We start from the raw sequence: 20,469 nt of genomic DNA, 5'->3' as shown, positions 1-20,469 counted from the left end.
ATCATAAGCTTATCCAAAAATCGGTCCATTAAAAAAAAAAAAAGAGCAATGTTGAATGAGTAAAACAGGATTGATGGTATTTATTGTATTTTCTCAGCTAATTTTCTCTCTCTCATCCTCTTGCAATTTTTCCTTCCTTCCTTCCTTCCTTCTTTCTTTCCTTCCTTCTTTCTTCTCCCTCCCTTCCATTCCTCTCCTTTCCCCTCCTCCACCTTCAATATTGGCTACCTTGATATCTTTTTCTTTATTATTTTTCTTACTCTTTTCTTCCCTTTCAACTCGAGGGCAAAGCAAAACACACACACACACACACACACACACACACACACACACACACACACACACACACACACACACACACACACAAAAGCCCGCAACAAAGGCTAAAAACAGAGGGGGAATTTCGGACGGAGACGGAGTGTTAGTGAGGGCCAGTACGTTCGACAGACACCTTCAGAAATTCATGGATAAGGAAAGAACAATGTGATGTCTTCTTATTACTTTTACAATACTTTGGTCAACGTAAGATTATAATATTGCCCTAACGTAAGATTATGTATCTCTCTCTCTCTCTCTCTCTCTCTCTCACACCAACTCTTGCTCAGGTGATAATGTATGAATGAGGGAGGGAGGGAGGGAGGGAGGGAGGGAAAGAAGGAGGGAGGGAGGAAATGACAGTAGAAAAAATGTGGAAAAGTGAGAGAAGTGGAGAAATAAATGGATGGAGGGAGGGAAGGACGGAGGGATGGAGGGAGGGAGGGAAGGAGGGAAGGAGGGAGGGAGGAAAGGGATTAGTGAGAAAAGTAAAGAAAAAAAAAGTCTAGGTAACGTATATTAAAGGTGAAGGAGAGGAGAGGAGGAGAGGAGGAGGGGGAAGGGAGGAAGGCAAGAAGGAAGGAAGGAAGAAGAGCAGGAGGATAAGAGAGAAAATTAGGAGGGAGAGAAAAAAGAATATGTGATACGTATGCGAGACAATGAGGAGGAGGAGGAGGAGGAGGAGGAGGAGGAAGAGGAGAAGAAAGAGGAGGAGGGAAGCCGAGGAAGACGAGAAAAAAAAGAAGAATGAATAAGCGATGAATAAGGATGAGAGAGAGAGAGAGAGAGAGAGAGAGAGAGAGAGAGAGAGAGAGAGAGAGAGAGAGAGAGAGAGAGAGAGAGAGAGAGAGAGAGAGAGAGAGAGAGAGAGAGAGAGAGAGAGAGAGAGAGAGAGAGAGAGACGCACACACTCACATATTTAAAGCGTCGTTCAACAAAGGTGTTTATATACGCATTGTCTTCTACCCCATTCCCATCAATATTCCGCCGCCATAAAAGTCTTTCTGCCCTTCCCGTCCCATCCCTTTATTTCCCTTCCTTTCGTTTTTCTTACCTTTCCTCTCCCCTTCCTTTTTTTCTTTCCTTTCCGTTCCGATTTTTCCGTTCCATTCCGTTCTCTTCCCTTCCCTTCGTTTTTATTTCCTTCATTTCTCTTTCCCTTCCCTCTTTTTCCTTTTTCTTCCTTTCCTTCCCTTCCTTTTCCTTCCTTTCTCTTCCTTCCCTTTTCTTATGTTTCTTTCTTTCCCATCTACTCTGTTTCATTTCTATTCCTTTGCTATTCTTTCCTTCCCTGCCCTCTCTCTTCCTTTAAATTCCTCTTTCTTTCCTTTCATCATCTTTCCTTCATTTCTGTTCCGTTCCCTTCCCTTTCCTTTCGTTTTATAAAATTTCCTCTTCTCCGTTTCTTTCCCTTTCCTTTCTTTCCATTCGTTCTCTTCCCCTTTCCTCCCTTTCTCTTCCTATTCTCTTATTTTACTTTCTATTATTTCACCTTTTCTTCCCTCCTCTTTCCATATTTTACCCCTCCCTTCCATTTTTCTTATTTTTCCTTTTTTTTCATTATCTTACGTTTCCTAACACTTCTCTCTCATTCCCTTTATTTTCCTTACCTTCTCTTTTCTTCGCTTCCTTTTCCCTTCATTTCTCTTTCCTTCCATTCCCTTCCGTTTCCTTTTCTTTCCCTTCCCTTCCCTTCCATTCCATTCCTTCCTTATTTCCTTCCTTCCTTCCTTCCTATCCTTCCTTCCTTCCTTTCCTTCCTTACCTTTCCTTCCTTCCTTCCTCTCCTTCCTTCCTTCCTTTCCTTCCTTACCTTTCCTTCCTTCCTTCCTTCCTTCCTTCCTTCCCATTCGCGCTAGTAGCTTTTACCATTTCTCACTCATACCCTCATTCGTCAACATCACTCTCCCCTCACCCTTCTTCTCATCATCATCATCATCACCATCACCACCACCATCACCATCAAACGACGCTTCTGCATATTTCTCTCTCTCGTCGTCTTCTTTATTAAACTCCATCATGCTTTTTTTTGGCATTTTTTTTATATAATTTCTTTGTTTCCTGTCTCTTCCATTAACTCTCTCTCTCTCTCTCCCTCAGCAGCACCATCTTCCCCATCACCATAACCTTTTACAACTCCTCCCTCTCGCTTTCTCTTTCTCTCACTTTAACTTTCTTTTCACCTCGCTCTCTCCCTCCCTCCCTTTTTCTCGTCTCCTCTCTGCACTCTCTCTCTCTCTCTCTCTAACACGTTGGCACAGCTGGTGAACCACATGTTCTTAACCATCATCATCAGCACCACCACTATTGCCACTACCACCACCAGGCCTACGTCACTCTCTCTCTCTCTCTCTCTCTCTCCACCCCCCCTACCCCCCCGCCTTCGTACACACACCCTCTATCTTCTACGTCCAAAATAAACAGTGGCTTTCCCCAGCATAATTAGCAGCCACGTTAAGATTGGTTTAATTATATTCGTGTTGTACGACACTGCGATAGTCTGCAGATGTGACCGAACACTCTTTAAGCCGCCGAGCACTCCGTAAGTCGCCGTTTTGTATGTATTTATAACTCTTAATCTGCTCTCATAGTGACAAAAATGGGAAAACACAAGAATATTATGGACTGAAGCTGCTCCGTGAAGGTTCGAATACTCGCATTCCCCCCTTTGAGTCACGCGGCACGAGTGAAGAAGTTTTCGTGGTGTCTTTGGGGTCGTGTCCGTGGCGCTGTCCGTAAGGAGTCAGGCAGCAGCAGGTGTTGTAGGGTCCATGGTGCGCGCCGGGCTCGCTGCGCCATTATTCACAACAAAATGTTCCCTGGCTGCGTTACGCCTTGGCCGTCCCCGCTGGCCCCGGCGGTAGAGAGGTTGAGAGGCACATGGAAGGGAGTGACGGCGGTGCCCTGACGCAGAATTCACGGATGGAGGCGAGTTAGTGCTTCATCTCGAACAAGAAGATTCCAGTGTGTATCAGAGTGCACGCTTGATATTCACAAAGGGAGGGTCACGGCACCCGAGGCTCTTCATTCAACACATGTACAATGATGTTAAAAATGCAGCTACTGAAAGACACTCATGGACAGCAGACTAACACTAAGGAGTTTACGGCACAGAGGGCGTAAGATAAGCTGCAGGAAACAAGAAACAGCATCTGACCGCTTCACATAATCAAGCGGAAGTTAGCAAAAATCATAAACAAGTTCAAAACACTTCCCAGATGTTATGTTTGCTCAGCTGGGTCATGTTGATGCCTGCACACACGCACGCCCCGCCCCTAGGCCCCCGCTGCAGCGCCGCCGACACCCAGCCCTTCACAGCCTCGGCCCCGCATCCGTCCCTCTTGTTACCGCCCTTCCTGCCCACCTCCCGCACAACCCGCACCTCAAGACGACTGACGCACCCACTGATGGCCGCCGCGGAAACAAAATCATATAACAGTAGTAGTTAACAGTAACTTCAAAGAATGCAGTAAGAATACATTAACTAACCGTTGTACTTCCAGACAAAATCCTAACTGCCGCGATGCGTTACTTTTGGCACACTATGACTCAATAAAATTGCCTTTAAGCCTCACCCACGAGCCCCGCGGCCATGCGTCCTTCCTCACGGCGCCGGCCGTTGTCGCCAACCATTTCCTCTTTGAAGGGTCAGTTGTTGTCCTCAGACCAAGAAATATCCTCGGCTCCTGGACCATTCCTTACCCGCCCGCCACCACAGCAGCACACAGTGAGTGATGTTCCACACCAATTTTAACCCATGACGCCGTGTGACCCCCCCACTTTCCCCCCCCCCTGCGTGCCTTTCTCCCGCCGGCGACCCTTCCCGGAGGGGTTCACGGATTATGTGTCGCCGTGATCCATTAATTAACGCGAAGCAGCGCAGCGTGCTCTCAGGTGCCTTTGTCGGATTACTCAATAAATATTGCACGATTTCAAACTTTTCGAATATTGGTGCAGCTTTTTGTGGCGTTGTCAGCGGCCGGGCAGTCGGGCGGAGGCGGGATGACCTGCATGCTGGGGGTCATTCGCTCAGCTGTTTCCTTTACTACACCTTTCGTTATATAGTTCCGAACAGTGCCAGTGTTTTATTTGTCCCATTTTACGTAACAGGAGGAAAGGCCTTTTTTTTTTTTGTTACGTCTACGCCTATAGCGCCAGTGGGCTTGCTTGAGGGACCTGGATGGTAGTCGGCCCCAGCCCGTATTGGCGCAGGCAAGTGTTTATAGTGGCGCCATCTTCTCTTACCCTGACGAGACCTGGAAATAACATACAAACAACAACGAAGCCCAAAGAACCTGGACTGAGCGAGGCCGTGTATCATCCTCGACCTGGAGATACGGGAGATTTTTTTTCCTCCTCCAGCAGCTTTCCCCCCTAACATCCCTCCCTCCCTCCCTCCCTCCTTCCCCGCCCCGCCCCAAGGAAGTGGCTCTCGGGATCATTAATCAGTCGGCTCTCAGGAAACAGTCAGGGACGCGCCCATCAGAACGACAGGCAATCAGAGTCGAGGCGACGCGACAGTCTCGGCTCCTCCCGGCAGACGGCACGCGACCTTGATCCAGTACGGCCTCCAAAGAAAAAAGATGAGAAAAAAATTAATCCTCCCGTCAAAAGAAAAAGAGATTACGAAGTTTGCCTCATCCTCCACGCAAGTCTCGATTCCTCCGTGTGATGATCGACGTGCCTCTCATCTTCCTCGCGTGACGGCATAAAAAGAAAGAGTTCCCAAAGTGTAAGAATAGCCGACGAGTGCAATCAGTGAAGCAACTTTACTCCGCGGCGGCGTGCTCAGTGCGAACACAGCTTCCCCCACGCAAAGAACACCAACCACACCGTAAGACCATGGGAGGGGTGGAGGGGTCGGGTGCTGGCAAAAATTACACACACAACGCATTTTTCTTGATCCTGTAATGGCGCGGCGGCTGTAAAATCGCGTAAGCGTCTGAGAGGCAAAGACCGAAGTGTTCCAGCGGTTCCAATGTTATGATCACGCTCTTGTGTTTCTTTTCAGCGCGAGAACGGCGGCAGTATTGTGTGGGGAAGGAGAGAGCAGTGGCGGGGGGTGAGGCGAAGGAGGGGAAGGGAAGTGACGGAAGGTTGAGAACGGCGGGAGTATTGTGTGGGGAAGGAGAGAGCAGTGGCGGGGGTTGAGGCGAAGAAGGGGAAGGGAAGTGACGGAAAGTTGAGAACGGCGGGAGTATTGTGTGGGGAAGGAGAGAGCAGTGGCGGGGGTTGAGGCGAAGGAGGGGAAGGGAAGTGACGGAAGGTTGAGAACGGCGGGAGTATTGTGTGGGGAAGGAGAGAGCAGTGGCGGGGGGTGAGGCGAAGGAGGGGAAGGGAAGTGACGGAAGGTTGAGAACGGCGGGAGTATTGTGTGGGGAAGGAGGGAGCAGTGGCGTGGGGTGAGGCGTGGGAGGGGAAGGGAAGTGACGGAAGGTTGAGAACGGGGGAAAGTGCTGTGCGGAAAGGAAGGAGCGAAGTGGAAGGGGAGGATAGTGTGGAAAGGGAGGGAGGAATGGAGTGGAAGGGAGAGGGAGGGGAGGTTTGAGAACGGATAGAGTATTGTGTGGAAAGGGAAGAGTGCCGTGGGAGAGAAAATAAAGGAAAGAGGAGTGGCATGGGAGGGGATGAGAGGGAAGGAGAAGGAGGGGGTATTGTGTGGAAAAGGAGGGGTGGCGTAGGAGGGGCAGCAAGGGAAAGAGGAGTGGCATGGGAGGGAATGAGAGGGAAGGAGAGGGAAGGGGTATTGTATGAAAAAGGAGGGGAGGCGTAGGAGGAGCAAGGGGATGTTTGGCAAAAAGGAAGGTAAAGGAAAAGACGCCTTACGAGGGTCGCCAACGCCATCTGTTGATTGAATGCCGCACTAACCCGGCGAGTGGCTCTTAGTGGTATTGCCGGAGCACCCCCAAACCTAACCGGAGCCCACTCAAGGATGCTCACAACCCCTCGCTCACTCACCTGTCCTTGGCCGCCCAGGTAGGAGAGATAAAACACTTCCACGTGAACCCAAAAAAGCCGAAAACAAAACAAACACAATATAAACTACAAACAATACTTAACCTCAGTGCGATAATAAAAAAAAGTCTTGTGAGGGTATATACATAAGAGATACATCATGACACTTTTTCTCTCGTCTCGCCCTCTCTTTCTCTTCTTTTTCCCGCCTCCTTGATCTCCTCTCTCTCTCCTCTCTCTCTCTCTCTCCTCTTTACTTTGCCCACCCTCCTTTCCGGCCACCCAATCTTCTTCCTCCCCTCCCCCCGCCCCTCCTCCTCCCTCTCTTCAGGAAATTGTGAACGTGTCTAAAATTAATGGAAGCTGAGCTGTTCCCGCCGCCTGTGACCGAGAGAGAGAGAGAGAGAGAGAGAGAGAGAGAGAGAGAGAGAGAGAGAGAGAGAGAGAGAGAGAGAGAGAGAGAGAGAGAGAGAGAGAGAGAGAGATAACCACAGAAATCACACCACGAAACACGGAAAGGAAAAGAAGACGAGAAAGAGATTAATAAAACACACAAACACACACACCAAAAAAACTCGTACAAAAGAAAAAAAAACAGGAAAAAAAATAAACGAAAAAAAAACATCCTCTTTCTTAACCCTTTACACCACCACCACCACCACCACCTCAAGATAAAACAAACAAACAAACAAAACATAACAAACACCACCACCATCACCACCACCACCACCAGCCACTTCCAGATAACAGCCCCAAACAGCCTCTGAAATCTGTTTGATGTTTGCAGTCCCGTTTTTCTTCCCGTGGCTCTGAAATACTGTGTTCTGGCTCCCGTTTTCTTTAAGAGACTACAAGAAATCTAGATGGAGGGGGAAGGAGGAGGGTCTACCGTAGTCTGGTTGCGCGGTGTGGCTTCTCCCTCCTCCTCCTCCTCCTCCTCCTCCTCTTTCTTTCTTTTCTTCTCATCCCACCTCTTCCTCCTCCTCCTCTCTCTTCCTTCTCTTCTCATTACACCACCTCATCCCTCTTCTCCTATGTCTTCCTTTTTCCTTATCCCATCCCACCACCTCCATCTCCTCCTCCTCCTTCACATCCTCTCTCTTCCCTCTCTTCTCATTCCACCATCTCCTGCTTCTCCTCCTCTCTTCCTTCTCCTCCCATCCCACCACCTCCACCTCCTCCTCCTCCTCCTCCTCCTCCTCCTCCTCGCTTCGGATCTGCATGGGCTCTCAGGATACGAAAGGCGTCACAACAGCAGCGCCATGCAAATTTTCTTGAGTCAGCGCTTGAGGGAGAGTCAGTAACCACTCTCCGTTTTCTTTGTCTTTGTAAAATAGTGAGGGAAAAAATATGTGGAGGGAAAGAGGAGTTGTGGGTGAGAGAGAGAGAGAGAGAGAGAGAGAGAGAGAGAGAGAGAGAGAGAGAGAGAGAGAGAGAGAGAGAGAGAGAGAGAGAGAGAGAGAGAGAGAGAGAGAGAGAGAGAGAGAGAGAGAGAGAGAGAGAGAGAAAGTATATACGCGTGACATAACGAGATGCCAAGTTTTATTTATTGTGTCTTTATGAGGTGACTTCAGTTCTACGGTAGCCTTTTTTATGAAACACACACACACACACACACACACACACACACACACAGACTGTACTAACTGACAACAATCTTATTTTGGTTCGGGGAAGAAAGCAAAATTATGATGGCGACGCGAAGGGAAGAGAGAAAAGGAGGTTTGTGTGGAGGTGAGGGACGAGTGAAGAGGAGGAGGAAGAGGAGGAGGAGGAGAGTGGAAGAAAGATGGATGGACAAGGGAGAAGGGAGGAAAACAAAGTGGGCGCTGACTATATGGGTGCAAGAAAGGAAGAAATATATGGAAAGAGAAAAATACACCATAGATATACAGAGAAAAAAATGGGGTATAAATTACTGGATGAAGAAAGAGCACACACACACACACACACACACACACACACACACACACACACACACACACACACACACACACACACACACACACACACACACACAAGACCCCCTCAGGCCGCCTACCTTCTCTTTTTAATAGTATCTCCTCCCTCTTCTTTCCCCACTTCATTTTCCCCCCTTCCCCCTCTTCCTGACATACCTCTCTTCCCCTCCCTTCCCCTCTCCACAGCCCCCTCCCTTCCCCTCACCACAGCCCCCTCCCTTCCCCTTCCTACCCACTCTTCATACCATACCCCTTCCTTTCCCTCATCATGGCCCTCCGCCCCCCTCTCCTCACCCCTCTCATGCCACCTATCATACTCCGCTTTCATCTGCCACCCACTTTTCCTCCCCCCTCACCCGCCATCCATCAAACTCTCTTTTCACAGCCATACCTGCCTCACGCCCCTCACTTGTCCGCGCCACCTGCCGCCCTGTCACCTGCCGTCACCCCTCGCCCGCACCTCTCACCCCGTCGGCCGCGTTCCGTCACCCCTGACAGACGGGTCCTCACACTGTTCCTCAGGCGGACCCTCGCGGCAGCTGTGCTTTTTCTGTCACTTCACTCTAAAGGGCCCTTGAGTGTGCTTCCCATCGCGTCGCGGCTGCCACTTTTTCTATCGCCAGCCTGCGGCCTCTCCTCTATTTGTTGGGTCCGTCAGTGCATGGCTGCCTCCTGGTACCCTTGTCTCTGTGACCTGGCTGTCCACAAGCGTACACAAGGGTTAAGGGGACTACACAAGGACCATCGACTTACACTTGGCATCCCCTGAAATCCAGTTTTGTTGGGGCCTTCAACAGATGGGCCGTGGGCCGTCTTCTCACATCCTTATATTTGCTTTCTAGCTGTCCACAAAGGTACACAAGGCTACAAGGGGACTACAAGAGGATAGTCAGCTTACACTGAAAACTAGCGACCTAAAATCTATAGTCTGTTCACGGAGCCTGTTCATCTGGCGCCTAGGCAGCGTTTGTTACGGCTCCTGTGATTGGCTGCACCCCTCCCTCACTCACATGCCATTCATGTCCGCCGTGACGCTACACACTTGTATTTTCTTCGTCATAGCTCGTCTCTTATTCACGACAGACCACTTTAGTCGGTACCGTTGGACTCAGCAGTATTTGCCCAAGTCAGTTATATTTATCTAAACTCGATAAAATAAAACATAAAAGAAATGTGTTGAAGTCACAAGACAGCTCCGAAATGTTTATAACACGTTTTACTTATCATCGCTTTTCTCAGCAGTCTTTGAACCAAGGTTGAAATAAATAATTTAATCTCATAGAGAAAAGTCTCCTGAACGCTATGGTGTGATCAGATTATAGATAAAACGTGACATGAGCATAACACAGAACGGTTTCTAAGGATGTGTACAGCGACGACGCATGACTGCCCGTTGCCTGGCCGCCGGTCGAGCGCCGCTTGTGATGAATTAGGCTATTTTTCGTCTCCTTATTTCTTTCGCTGTATTCATCGTCAACAAACGAAAACCCTTATGCATTATCCCAACTACAATAAAAAAAAATACTGATGAGTGCCCGAAACACACACACACACACACACACACACACACATATATATATATATATATATATATATATATATATATATATATATATATATATATATATATATATATATATATATATATATATATATATATATATGAACGTAAGGAGTCTGCAAGAGGCCAGTTGGCCTATACAAGGCATTCGTAAAGGTTGTGTTGGTATTTCCATGGGTAGTTTTATGATCCTTATGATAGTGCGACAAGCCTTCTGCACCATGAACGTGAAAAACACACTCATGAAAACCATACTAATCTCCTCTGTGGCCTTTGGAAATTCATGTTGAGGGAGCCGAAAGCGTCTGAGAATACTGGCTGTGGTCCTTGAGCCGGTGGTGACTAAGACCCGTATTCTCAAACCTTTCGGCGCCCAATTACACATATTTTACAAGGCTTTCGCTGGCTTTTTGGGCATTTTCAGGGGTAGTTTAATGGCCCTGGTGGTTGTTTAACTCTTCTTCTGTACCATGAATGTGAAAAAATTCTTATGAAAGCCCGATTAATCTCCATTTTGACCTTTGAAAATAGTTAATGTGCGAGGTGGAAGCGTCTGAGAATACCGCCCTAAGGTCTTGGGCGAGTGTCCGGTATGGCGCAGAGCCTCGGTGGTGCCGCTCAGGGGACGGGGCGGGGCAAGGGACTGAGGCAAAGTGCAGACGCCATAAAACTGGCCAGCGCTCTAAACGTCTTGAAACAAAACAGTTATGATCCTGCAAAACTCTTAGGACTCATAAATCACCTTTTTATTACCTGCCTCGCTGTCAGATGAAAAATAACATGAAGCGGCAAGGTATCAGTGTTTCGGTCAGGCATAAGATTATGAGCGTGAATAATATGCAATAAATAAACGTATGCCGGTCTGTGACTAGAGCGTATAATTCAAGCTGCTTTATCATCGGTAAGCTATGCGCAGAACCCAAACATCGCGCTGCTCCGGAAATGCCTCTCAAGCTTGGCAAGGGTGCAAGAAAACTATTCATTTTTCTGCCAGCTAATGTGATGACCCTTGTGCTTACATAACACCATAAGAAGCTAGATTTTATGCTCAAACTAAGTAACGAACGTATTTATAAGTGAAACGTGATCACTAAACACACACACACACACACACACACACACACACACACACACACACACACACACACACACACACACACACACACACACACACACACACACACACACACATACACACACACACACACACACAAACACACACACACACACACACACACACACACACACACACACACACACACACACACACACACACACACACACACACACACACACACACACATACACACACACACCCACACACACACACACACACACACACACACACACACACACACACACACACACACACACACACACACACACACACACACACACACAGCCCTGGCAGGGCCTTCCTTGCCGGGCTCTCGCACGGCTCTGTGGCTCTGCACTTGGGCTCGCGAGACAGGCGGTCTCCCGGACGAGGAGGTCCGGACAGGGAGTCCCCACAGACAGCCCCACAACACAAGCACCCAGCCCATGGCGTGCCGCTGGAGCCATGGCGCCGCCGCTGGGCTGTGCCCAACCACTGTCACCTGGGAGACTGCCGCCTGAACCCCGTGGTGTACAGGCGCAATCATGGTTGTGGTGGCACTGTCATCTGCCGGTGTGGCGGGGCATCCCGCGCATGGACGGCGACGACACACCGCCTCGCGACGCGCCCACCCGCAATCATATGGCGCCATTCAGCCGCCCAAGATGCCATGGCCGTGAACACCCCCACCTGCGTGGAGGACCAGCACCTCCACTGCCCGACTGCGCCACCCCAGGCTGCCGGCAGCCGCACGACTGCCCCCTCCGGCGAGGCGCTAAGACCTGCCGTTCTGCGGACGAGGGAACTCGGCAGGAAACCGTCAGAGACTTCATCAAGACTCGCCCAGCATTCAGCAGACAACATCCAAAAGGGAAGCGCAGGCGCATCCCAGAGAGTCAGGAAAGCGAAAACTGAGTGGTTTGCGAGCGCGGGTCTCGCAGCAGGCGCGGGAACGCAGCGTCCTATATTTTGTTATTCAAAGATATGGTTGAGTGCCACAGTCATCGCACACACACACACACACACACACACACACACACACACACACACACACACACACACACACACACACACACACACACACACACACACACACACACACACACACACACACACACACACACACACACACACACACACACATACACACACACACACACGAGGAGAACCGATGTCCCGCTAATTCTGAAATCTTACTCAACAAATCAGAAGTCTTCCTCTGAAATACTCAGACTTGACGAGGTGACTTCTCAGTGTTGCTGTGACGACGCAGCGCCCCGGGCATCCCGCCTCAGCGAACACAAACTTCAGAGCGTCGCCCGAAGTTTTACGTGGTCACGGTCGTTGGAATGCTTGGCGTCAGTCGTCACTCATACATGAACTGTACCTAATGACTGACAAGACTTATACATCGAGACTTGAAGGTCATGTTAAACACTGCTGGATGAGATGGACCAAGATGAGCGCGTCCGCCTCATAACGTCCCCTTCCGCTTATTAACCAAGGCAACACAAACCAAGTGTATATAGAAAATCTACATTTTTAATTACCTAATGAAGTTCTTCTCGACAAGAACATCCTAAGCCCAGTTGTTACGATTCCTTAAATAAAATAATTATTCAAAAGTCACTTGGAAGCAATTTATATCAGTCGGTTTTCCGAAATATTCCGAGCAGGTGTGACAGGTCCTGAATGTCAGAGGAGTGCACGAGGATCGCAAGAAATAAAAAAAATAAAAAAATAGAATTAAATGTTTTCCGCAGCACCCGGAAAAAAAATCCGATGGATCGAAGGTAAAAACTATCATCGGAGCACCGAGGGAGGCACCGAGGGAGGCACGACGCCACTCGCCGGCAAACACCGCCTCGCCGGAGGTAAACAAACACCATCCGAGTTGAGCAAATAAGTTTTCACAACAGAAAGCGATTCCATTCCTTCCGCCGACCCACGCACGCTGCCGCCGGCCCGCCTCGGAGGCCGTGAAGCATTGAATTACACGCCGGGAATATATCTCAGCAAATCAGGCGCGCGGATAATTTGTCTCCGGGAAAACGTAAATAAGCAGGTGCGTCGAGGCGAGACGAGGCGGGACGGGAGGTGGGCGTGAGGGGGAGGAGGCAAAGGGGTGGAATGCTTGGGGCGATTAGGGAGCACGGGGAGAGGTGGGGCGGAGCAGGGGTGGGTACGGTGGTGTACTTGGGGCGAAAAGCAGAGTGAGCATAAGCGTGACTGGGACGGGGCGAGAGTAATATAGTCGGGGCGGGGCTTGAACTGGGCGGATTGGGGCGAAGCGGAGGTATGGGGGAAATGTGTACTGGGATGAAGGGCTGAATGAGAGTAAGCAGCCCTGGGACGGGGCGAAAAAGTAATATAGTCGGGGCGGGGCTTGCATGGGGCGGGGCATGAGGAGGAGGAGGAGGGGAAAGGAGTGGAATTTTGGGGACGGTATGGGATCACGGGGCGGGGCAGGACGGAGCAGGGATGGAGGGGGGGAGGGGGGGGAGAGTTCTCAGGGCGACGAGGAAAGTGAGAATATACGGGGCGGAATGAGGCTGGGACGGGGCAAGAAAGTAGATAGCTAGATAGATAGATAGATAGATAGATATTTTCTTGACCACAAACAGTCAGTCGGGGCGGTGCGAGGCGAAGAGGGAAGTGGAGAGAACCTTGTACTGGGGACGACGAAGAGTGAGAATATGCGGGGCGGAATAAGGCTGGGGGGGGGGGGGGGGGAGAAAGTATTACAGGCGAGGCGGGGTTGCACGGAGAAGGGCGGGATGGGGATGCACTGTACTCAGAACCGAAGTGTGTGTGTGGGGGAAGGGGGGAGGGGCAGGTGAGGAGATACACCCTACCCGCTCCTTATCAACGTAAACAATACTAGACAAACGATGGATGGCAAGGCTGTAAGTAGGCTGGCAAACACTGGAGGAAGTAAACAAACACACACACACACAGACACACACAAACAATGAGAAAGAAAGATGCAGCTCGCAGAAGAGAAAAGTAAATGAAAGAAAGAAAAGAGAAACAAAGGGAGAGAACAATGTGAGAGAAATACGAACTGGGCAAATCAAAAAAGAAGAAAAAGGAAAGGAGGGGAAGAAATAAAGATTGAACAGAGAGGTAGAATAGAAGTAAGGGAGAGAGAAATGAAACTATAGAAAATAAAAACAAATAAGGAATGAGAGAAAGATGGAAAAAAATTAGATAAAAAACAAACAAAAAATAAATAGAGAAAGAGAAGAACGAAACAAAGAAGAAATGAACAAAAGAAAAACAAATTAAAGCAAACACTAACGAAGAGATGAAACAAACAAAAAATAGAAGAGAATGGGAAGAATAAAAGAAAAAAACGAAAGAAAAAGTAAAAGTAAAACAGAAGAAAAAGTAAATAGGAAAAAGAAGGAGAAAGAATGAAGAAAAAAATACAAAGAAAAAAAGACAAAATGAAAGAATAGAAAGAGGAGGCAGAGGAACTTATTAGATTCAAACGGCCCGTCGTAACTGCAGATGACCGGCATAACTTGAAGGGTGAAAGCTCCTCGCCGGCACAGCCTCGAAAAACCCTTTAATTAAGCCACATTCTCCGCAGCGCGAGGAACAGGAGCAACGGAGGCAACCCACGGACACCGCCTCGAGCCCGCCGCCCACAAACACCACCACCGCCACCACCACTACCACCACCACGACCATTACCACGACGACGACAACTACAAAAGAAAAGTATCAAGACACCTCCTACACCGACTTAACACTCTTTACGTCTTTACGGGAGCTGTGTATTTTTTTTTTTTACAACAAAGGAGACAGCTCAAGGGCACAAAAAAAGGGCAACAATAATAAAAAAAAAGCCCTCTACTCACTGCTCCTAAAAAGAACCCAAAGAGGTGTTTTGTTTCGAGGAGGCGGACCCATTCAGTCAGGTGGTGAGGTCAGTGTACGCGCATGATTAGCCCGAGGACCTAGGTTAATTCGAGTCCCACTGAAGGACGCCGACAGTTTTAAACCATCGCCGAGTGGTGGAACGGAAAACACATGCTGCCCAGACCTTCAAACAACCCTAACTTCAGCGACTCGGTTTAACCCGGTAGCAGCGACGGGCCAAATTTGTGGCTTTACCGTGTACCAGCGATGGGCCAAATTTCTGCAATGATATAAACCTCATAATATAGATGATGCATAAACTGATCACATATGCGTTGATATATATTATGAAATGGTTTGCGTGAGTGATGATTCTTTCTCATTATTTTACTTAAGAGGGGCCTTTAACCTAACCTAACCTAACCTAACCTAAGAAACATGACCCCGCAGCTACCGGGTTAAGGAGGAGGGGTATATTAAGTAAGTAAAGAGGTTGAATAAATAATGAGGGAGATAAAGGGGAAGAAGATGAATGAGAAGATGGTGATGATGATGATAAAGAGGAGGAGGAGGAGGAGGAGGAGGACTTTAAGTGGAGCACCGGGGGGCAGCACGGGCCAAGCAAAAGCCATACATGACGGCAGCCACTATAAATTCAATTCGACCGCGCAACTAACGGGCTGGGGTCGTCCATGAGGCCCTGCAAGAAAGCTTACCGACGCTATAGGCTAGACCCCAAAATATTCTTAGTTCAGCTTCCTGGGATGAAAAAGCCACAACAACAACAACAACAACAACAACAACAACAACAACAACAACAACAACAGGAACATTATCGTCATTACATAAGAATAGGATACAGAGGAGTCAGCAAAAGGCGTCAGTCTCCACACTTGTCAGCCTAACCCAACCAACCACCCCTATCCGTGAATTTATGTAGCTTGTTTCTGTAGGTGTCTATCGTGTTGGCGCTCACCACATGACTGCCAAATCTGTTCCACTCATCCGACACTCGGTAAAACAATTCTTGCCTACGTTTTCACAGACTCATGATTTACCCAACTTAAAACCATTGCTGGGAGTTTTATTCCGCTTTTACATTTCTACCAGAGCCTCATCAGCGTCATCTTCTTTAATCTCTTTAGCAATTCATAAGCTATATTTTACTTTGCTTTAATTCGCCTTACTTAACTGTATACCTATTTCGACTATACGACTACACTACCATTTCCACTACTACTACTACTACTACTACTACTACCACCACTAAACACCCAGACATTACTGCCAGAGATATTGTAAATGATAACAATGAAATAAAGAACGATAAAAAGGGCGGTGGAGCGGTCGGATGAGAGCCGCTAAAAAATGGGCACGTAAATGAATGAAAAGATTAAAAAAAGGAGAAAATGACGTTGTTGAAAGAGCGAGCATTAGGAAATTTGAAGAGAGCGGAGAAAAGTAAGGCAAGGGAAGGAAGGGGAAGAAAAGAGAAGTAAAAGGAAAGGGAAGGGAAAGGAAGGGAAGGAAAGGGAGGGAAGGAGAGAAGAGGAAAGGAAAGGAAAGGAAAGGAAAGGAAAAGGAAGGGAAGGGAAGAGAAGGGAAGGGAAGGAAAGGGAAGGGAGGGACAGGAGAGGAAAGGAAAGGAAAGGGAAAGGAAGAGAAGAGAAAGAGAAGGGAAGGGAAGGGAAGGGAAGGAAAAGAAATGGAAAGGAGGGGAAAGGAAGGAAAGGAAAGATAATTAAGTGGAATGGAAGGGAAGGAAAGGGAATGGATGGTATGAGAGGGGAAGAGAAGAAGAGGGAACGGAAGGGAAGGAAAAGAAAGAAAAGGAAAGGAACGGAAAGAAAATGAAAGAAAGGGAAGGAAAGAAAAGAAAATGGAGTGGAAGAGAGAGAAAAAAGAGAAAAAAAAGGGAATAGAAAAGAAGGAAAGGAAAGGAAAGGGAAGGGAAGGGAAGGGAAGTAAATCAAAGTAATGTAAAGAAAAAGAAAGGGAAGGGAAAGGAAGGAAAGGAAAAGAAAGGAAGGAAAGGGAAGGAGAAGGGAAGGGGAAGAGAAGGTAAAGGAATGGGAGGGGAAAAGAAGAGAAAAACGCGAGAAAGAAAAAAAAGAGAAGGGAACGGAAGGAACGATATGGGGGGAGTAGAGAAGGGAAAGGAAGGGAAAGGAAGGGAAAGGAAGGGAGGTGAAGGGAATGGAAACGAAACGAAAGGAAAAGAATTAATATATTTTAAGGTTAAGGTGAAGGAAGTAAAATAAGATAAGATTAAGTTTGGTTAGGTTTTGGAAGGTACGAAACACCACATAGGCAGGATAGAGCAAGGTCAGGAAGCACAGACTAGAGGTAAAGAAGGTCAGACTAGGGAAGGGCTGGAGCGCATCTGACATAACGAGACATGCTTAATGGACTGGAAAAGTTGAAAAAAGTTTGGTTAGGTTGTGAAAGGTACGAAACACCACGTGGGTAGGATAGAGCAAGGTAAGGAAGCACAGACTAGAGGTAAAGAAGGTCAGACAAGGGAAGGGCTGGAGCGCATCTGACATAACAAGACATGCTTAATGGATTGGGAAAGTTGAAAAAAGTTGATCTCGGACTAGGCAAAGCTGGGGAGGATCGATTTTGCATCTCACGAAGCGGCTAAAGGAAACATATTGAATAATTGTACGTTAAAGGGCACGGCATAACCTGGATAGCGTTTGAGGGGAAGAAACTATTGATAGACTGGATAGTTTTAGCTTTGTTTAAGGATATGGGCAGAGAATTAAGGAAAGGGAGGGAAGGGAAGGGAAGGAAAAGAAAGGAAGGGAAGGGAAGGGAAGGAAAAGAAAGGAAGGAAAGGGAAGGAAAGGAAAGGAAGGGAAGGGAAGGGAAGGGAAGGAAGGAAAGGGACGGGGAAGGGAAGGGAAGGGGAGGGGAAAGGGAAGAGAAGAAAAGGAATGGGAGGGAAAAAAAGAGAAAAACGCGAGAAAGAAAAAAAGAGAAGGGAAAGGAAGGGACGACAATTACTAAGATGGGCAAAAAACTAGATAAAAGGAAAATAAATAAACAGGTGAAAAACTACGGAACCACGACTCGAAGTTTCAAATAAAGCGTAGATATAATAATAGATGAAGATGACAGACAGACAGAGAGACAGGTGGTGAGTAAGTGGATCTCCGCGGCGCTATCACCATCGCCATCACCATCATCATCAGCAGCAGCAGCCTCCATTGACGCGCGCCCGTGTGAACCATTAAAACCTCACGGCCGCGAACTTGCTACTCACAAAGGCTGCGGAAGCTCTTGAGGCTGCAGCATATCTCATTAGGGCCGCGGAAGCCTCACCCTGATCAGCCCGCCCCGCCCCGCCCCGCGCTGCCCTGCTTCACCCTCCACCAGGCCTTCCAAAGATCACCAACACTCTTCTCTTCTCTTCTCTTCTCTGCCCTCCTTTCCTCTCCTCTCTCTTCTCTTCTCTTCCTTTTTATGTTATTTTCTTTTCTTCTTCTCTCCTCTGCCCTGTTCTTCTCTTCTCTCCTCTTCTCCTCTCTTACTCCTTTCTCCTCGTCCTCCTCCTCCTCGTCCTCCTCTTCTCTTGTCTGTTCTTCTCCTTTCCTGTCCTCTCTTTTCTCTTCTCTCCTCTGCTCTGTTCTTCTCTTCTTTTCTCTTCTCTTCTCCTCTCTTACTCTTTTCTCCTTGCCCCTCCTCCTCTTCTCCCTCCTCTTCTCTTCTCTGTTCTTCTCCTTTCCTCTCCTCTCTTTTCACTTCTCTCCTTTGCTCTGTTCTTCTCTTCTTTTCTCTTCTCCTCTCTTACTTTTTTCTCCTTGTCCCTCCTCTTCCTCCTCCTCCTTCTCTTCTCCCTGACTGACCAATAACCCCGACCCCTCCCACCCCACACCATTCCCCTCTCTGCTGCAGCTCGTCAACGCCGGGGTGCGAGAGGCCACTCAAATGTCTCCCTGCAAACGTTTTCTTCAGTATGGGAACGTTCACTAGATCGCCACCACCACCACCACCACCACTCTGGCCTTCCCTCCCTCATAGCCTGCAGGAAGCCACCTATGCAGAGTGGGTGCAATTATGACGTCCTAAATTGGTTGGCATGCTGGAAATAACCGGACACACACACACACACACACACACACACACACACACACACACACACACACACACACACACACACACACACACACACACACACACACACACACACACACACACACACACACACACACACACACACACACACACACACACGAGGGTAATTGTTTGCAGGGAACTTACTTCCTAACGACAGTGGCTAATGTGAAGGTCATTAAAACATCTTTCCTGTTTATACTCAAAGCATCAGTGACCTTTTCCTTCAAACAAACAAGCCTGAAAACACACCATTATACATAGGAAGAACAGACACCAGAAGACCTATCGGTCTATGGCGAGGGTGTCTGTTTACTACCGCTATTACTAGTAATCTACGTGTGGTAGGACAGGACAGAATAGATGAAGGCTCCTCCCCACCCACCTCTCCCTCCGGCAACGTGCCGGCAGGAAATAGTTAGAACAGAACACCATGTACCTTTAAGGAAGAAAGGGACATGGAAATTTTACAGTAAAGAAAGAAATAAGAGGAAATTACTACCCTTAACTTACACTACTGGTAACCTAAGTTGTGCGGGAAAATGGCTTCATTACATAAGAACATAAGAACATAGAAACACAGGGAGACTGGAAGAGGCCGAGTGGCCTACACAGGGCAGCCCCAGAATCTCCCCTAATACTCCCGATGGGTGAGGTGTACTTTCAGGGGCACAGGTGGAAGCTTGATCCTCGTTTTACCGGCGGTACTATGCACGCACCAGTACCCTGTCACCTTACTGCACCCACACCTCACTCCACCTGTCATGCGGACATAGTCTGGTATCTGCGGGGCTCGTAAATTTTAATGGAGTTTCAGCCGTTACAGAAGCCTTCAGCTAGAGCCATCTGCCCTACCCTCCTCACCTTGCACCCCAACCTACCCTGAATGTAAACACCTTAATTTTACTCTCTCTCTCTCTCTCTCTCTCTCTCTCTCGTTTAGGTTGTCTTTCATCCGCAGGTCTGTTGAAGTGTAAAAAAAGGTTCAGCTAAAACAGAAGACATTCAAGATAACCATTCACACCACGTCCTTCTGTCATTATTTCTCTCTTCCGCTTGGTTGTCTTTCGTCTGCGGGTGTGGTGGAGCAGAGTGGAGATTCACCCAATAAAAGTCATTCAAGGTAGCCACTCACTCCACTTTCAACACGTCTTTCCGTCTCTTTTGTAACTCCCTTTCTCTGTGTGTAGCTATCGCCATTTCCGCCCGTCGCTTGGCACCTCCTTAAGCCAAATCTAATCTAATGTATCCAGAATAATTGATACATGATTTTAAACAGTACGCAGATGACACATAAGGGAGAGTGATGTGTTAGGGAGAGGTATGTACCGTACCCAAATGGACTTGATGTTGATGTCAGACTACAGACATTGATATTGGTCTAGGTAATTGGGTCTTCTGTATCCCGCACCTCCTACATATGAGCGCCGCCTGCCCTCTGTCCCTCCCTCCCTTGCTCCCTTCCTCCCATGCCACACCTCGGCCTGCCTCTGTTCCTCCCTCCCTGCAAGCCACACCTAGAACCTTTCCCCTAATTATGTCACTGTAAACAGACGCCTTTCACCTGTCGCCTCCCACCTTACCTCCCTCACCTG

At 48.2% G+C, this 20,469-nt stretch overlaps 1 protein-coding gene across 1 annotated transcript in view; it reads right to left on the bottom strand.

Annotated features, from left to right (window-relative positions):
* LOC126995354 (neuropilin and tolloid-like protein 1) overlaps positions 1–11,435 on the bottom strand; it is a 112,128-nt gene extending 100,693 nt beyond the window's left edge. The window contains exon 1 of the mRNA XM_050854832.1: positions 11,207–11,435. Within this exon, the coding sequence (XP_050710789.1) occupies positions 11,207–11,435 (229 nt within the window). The remainder of the gene's footprint in view (positions 1–11,206) is intronic.
* Positions 11,436–20,469: the final 9,034 nt, after the last annotated feature.

This window comes from Eriocheir sinensis, chromosome 8 (assembly GCF_024679095.1).
Source record: "Eriocheir sinensis breed Jianghai 21 chromosome 8, ASM2467909v1, whole genome shotgun sequence".
Lineage (NCBI taxonomy): Eukaryota > Metazoa > Arthropoda > Malacostraca > Decapoda > Varunidae > Eriocheir > Eriocheir sinensis.
The sequence above is the reverse complement of the archived record's forward strand: the minus strand, read 5'-3'. Positions and strand labels throughout refer to the sequence as shown.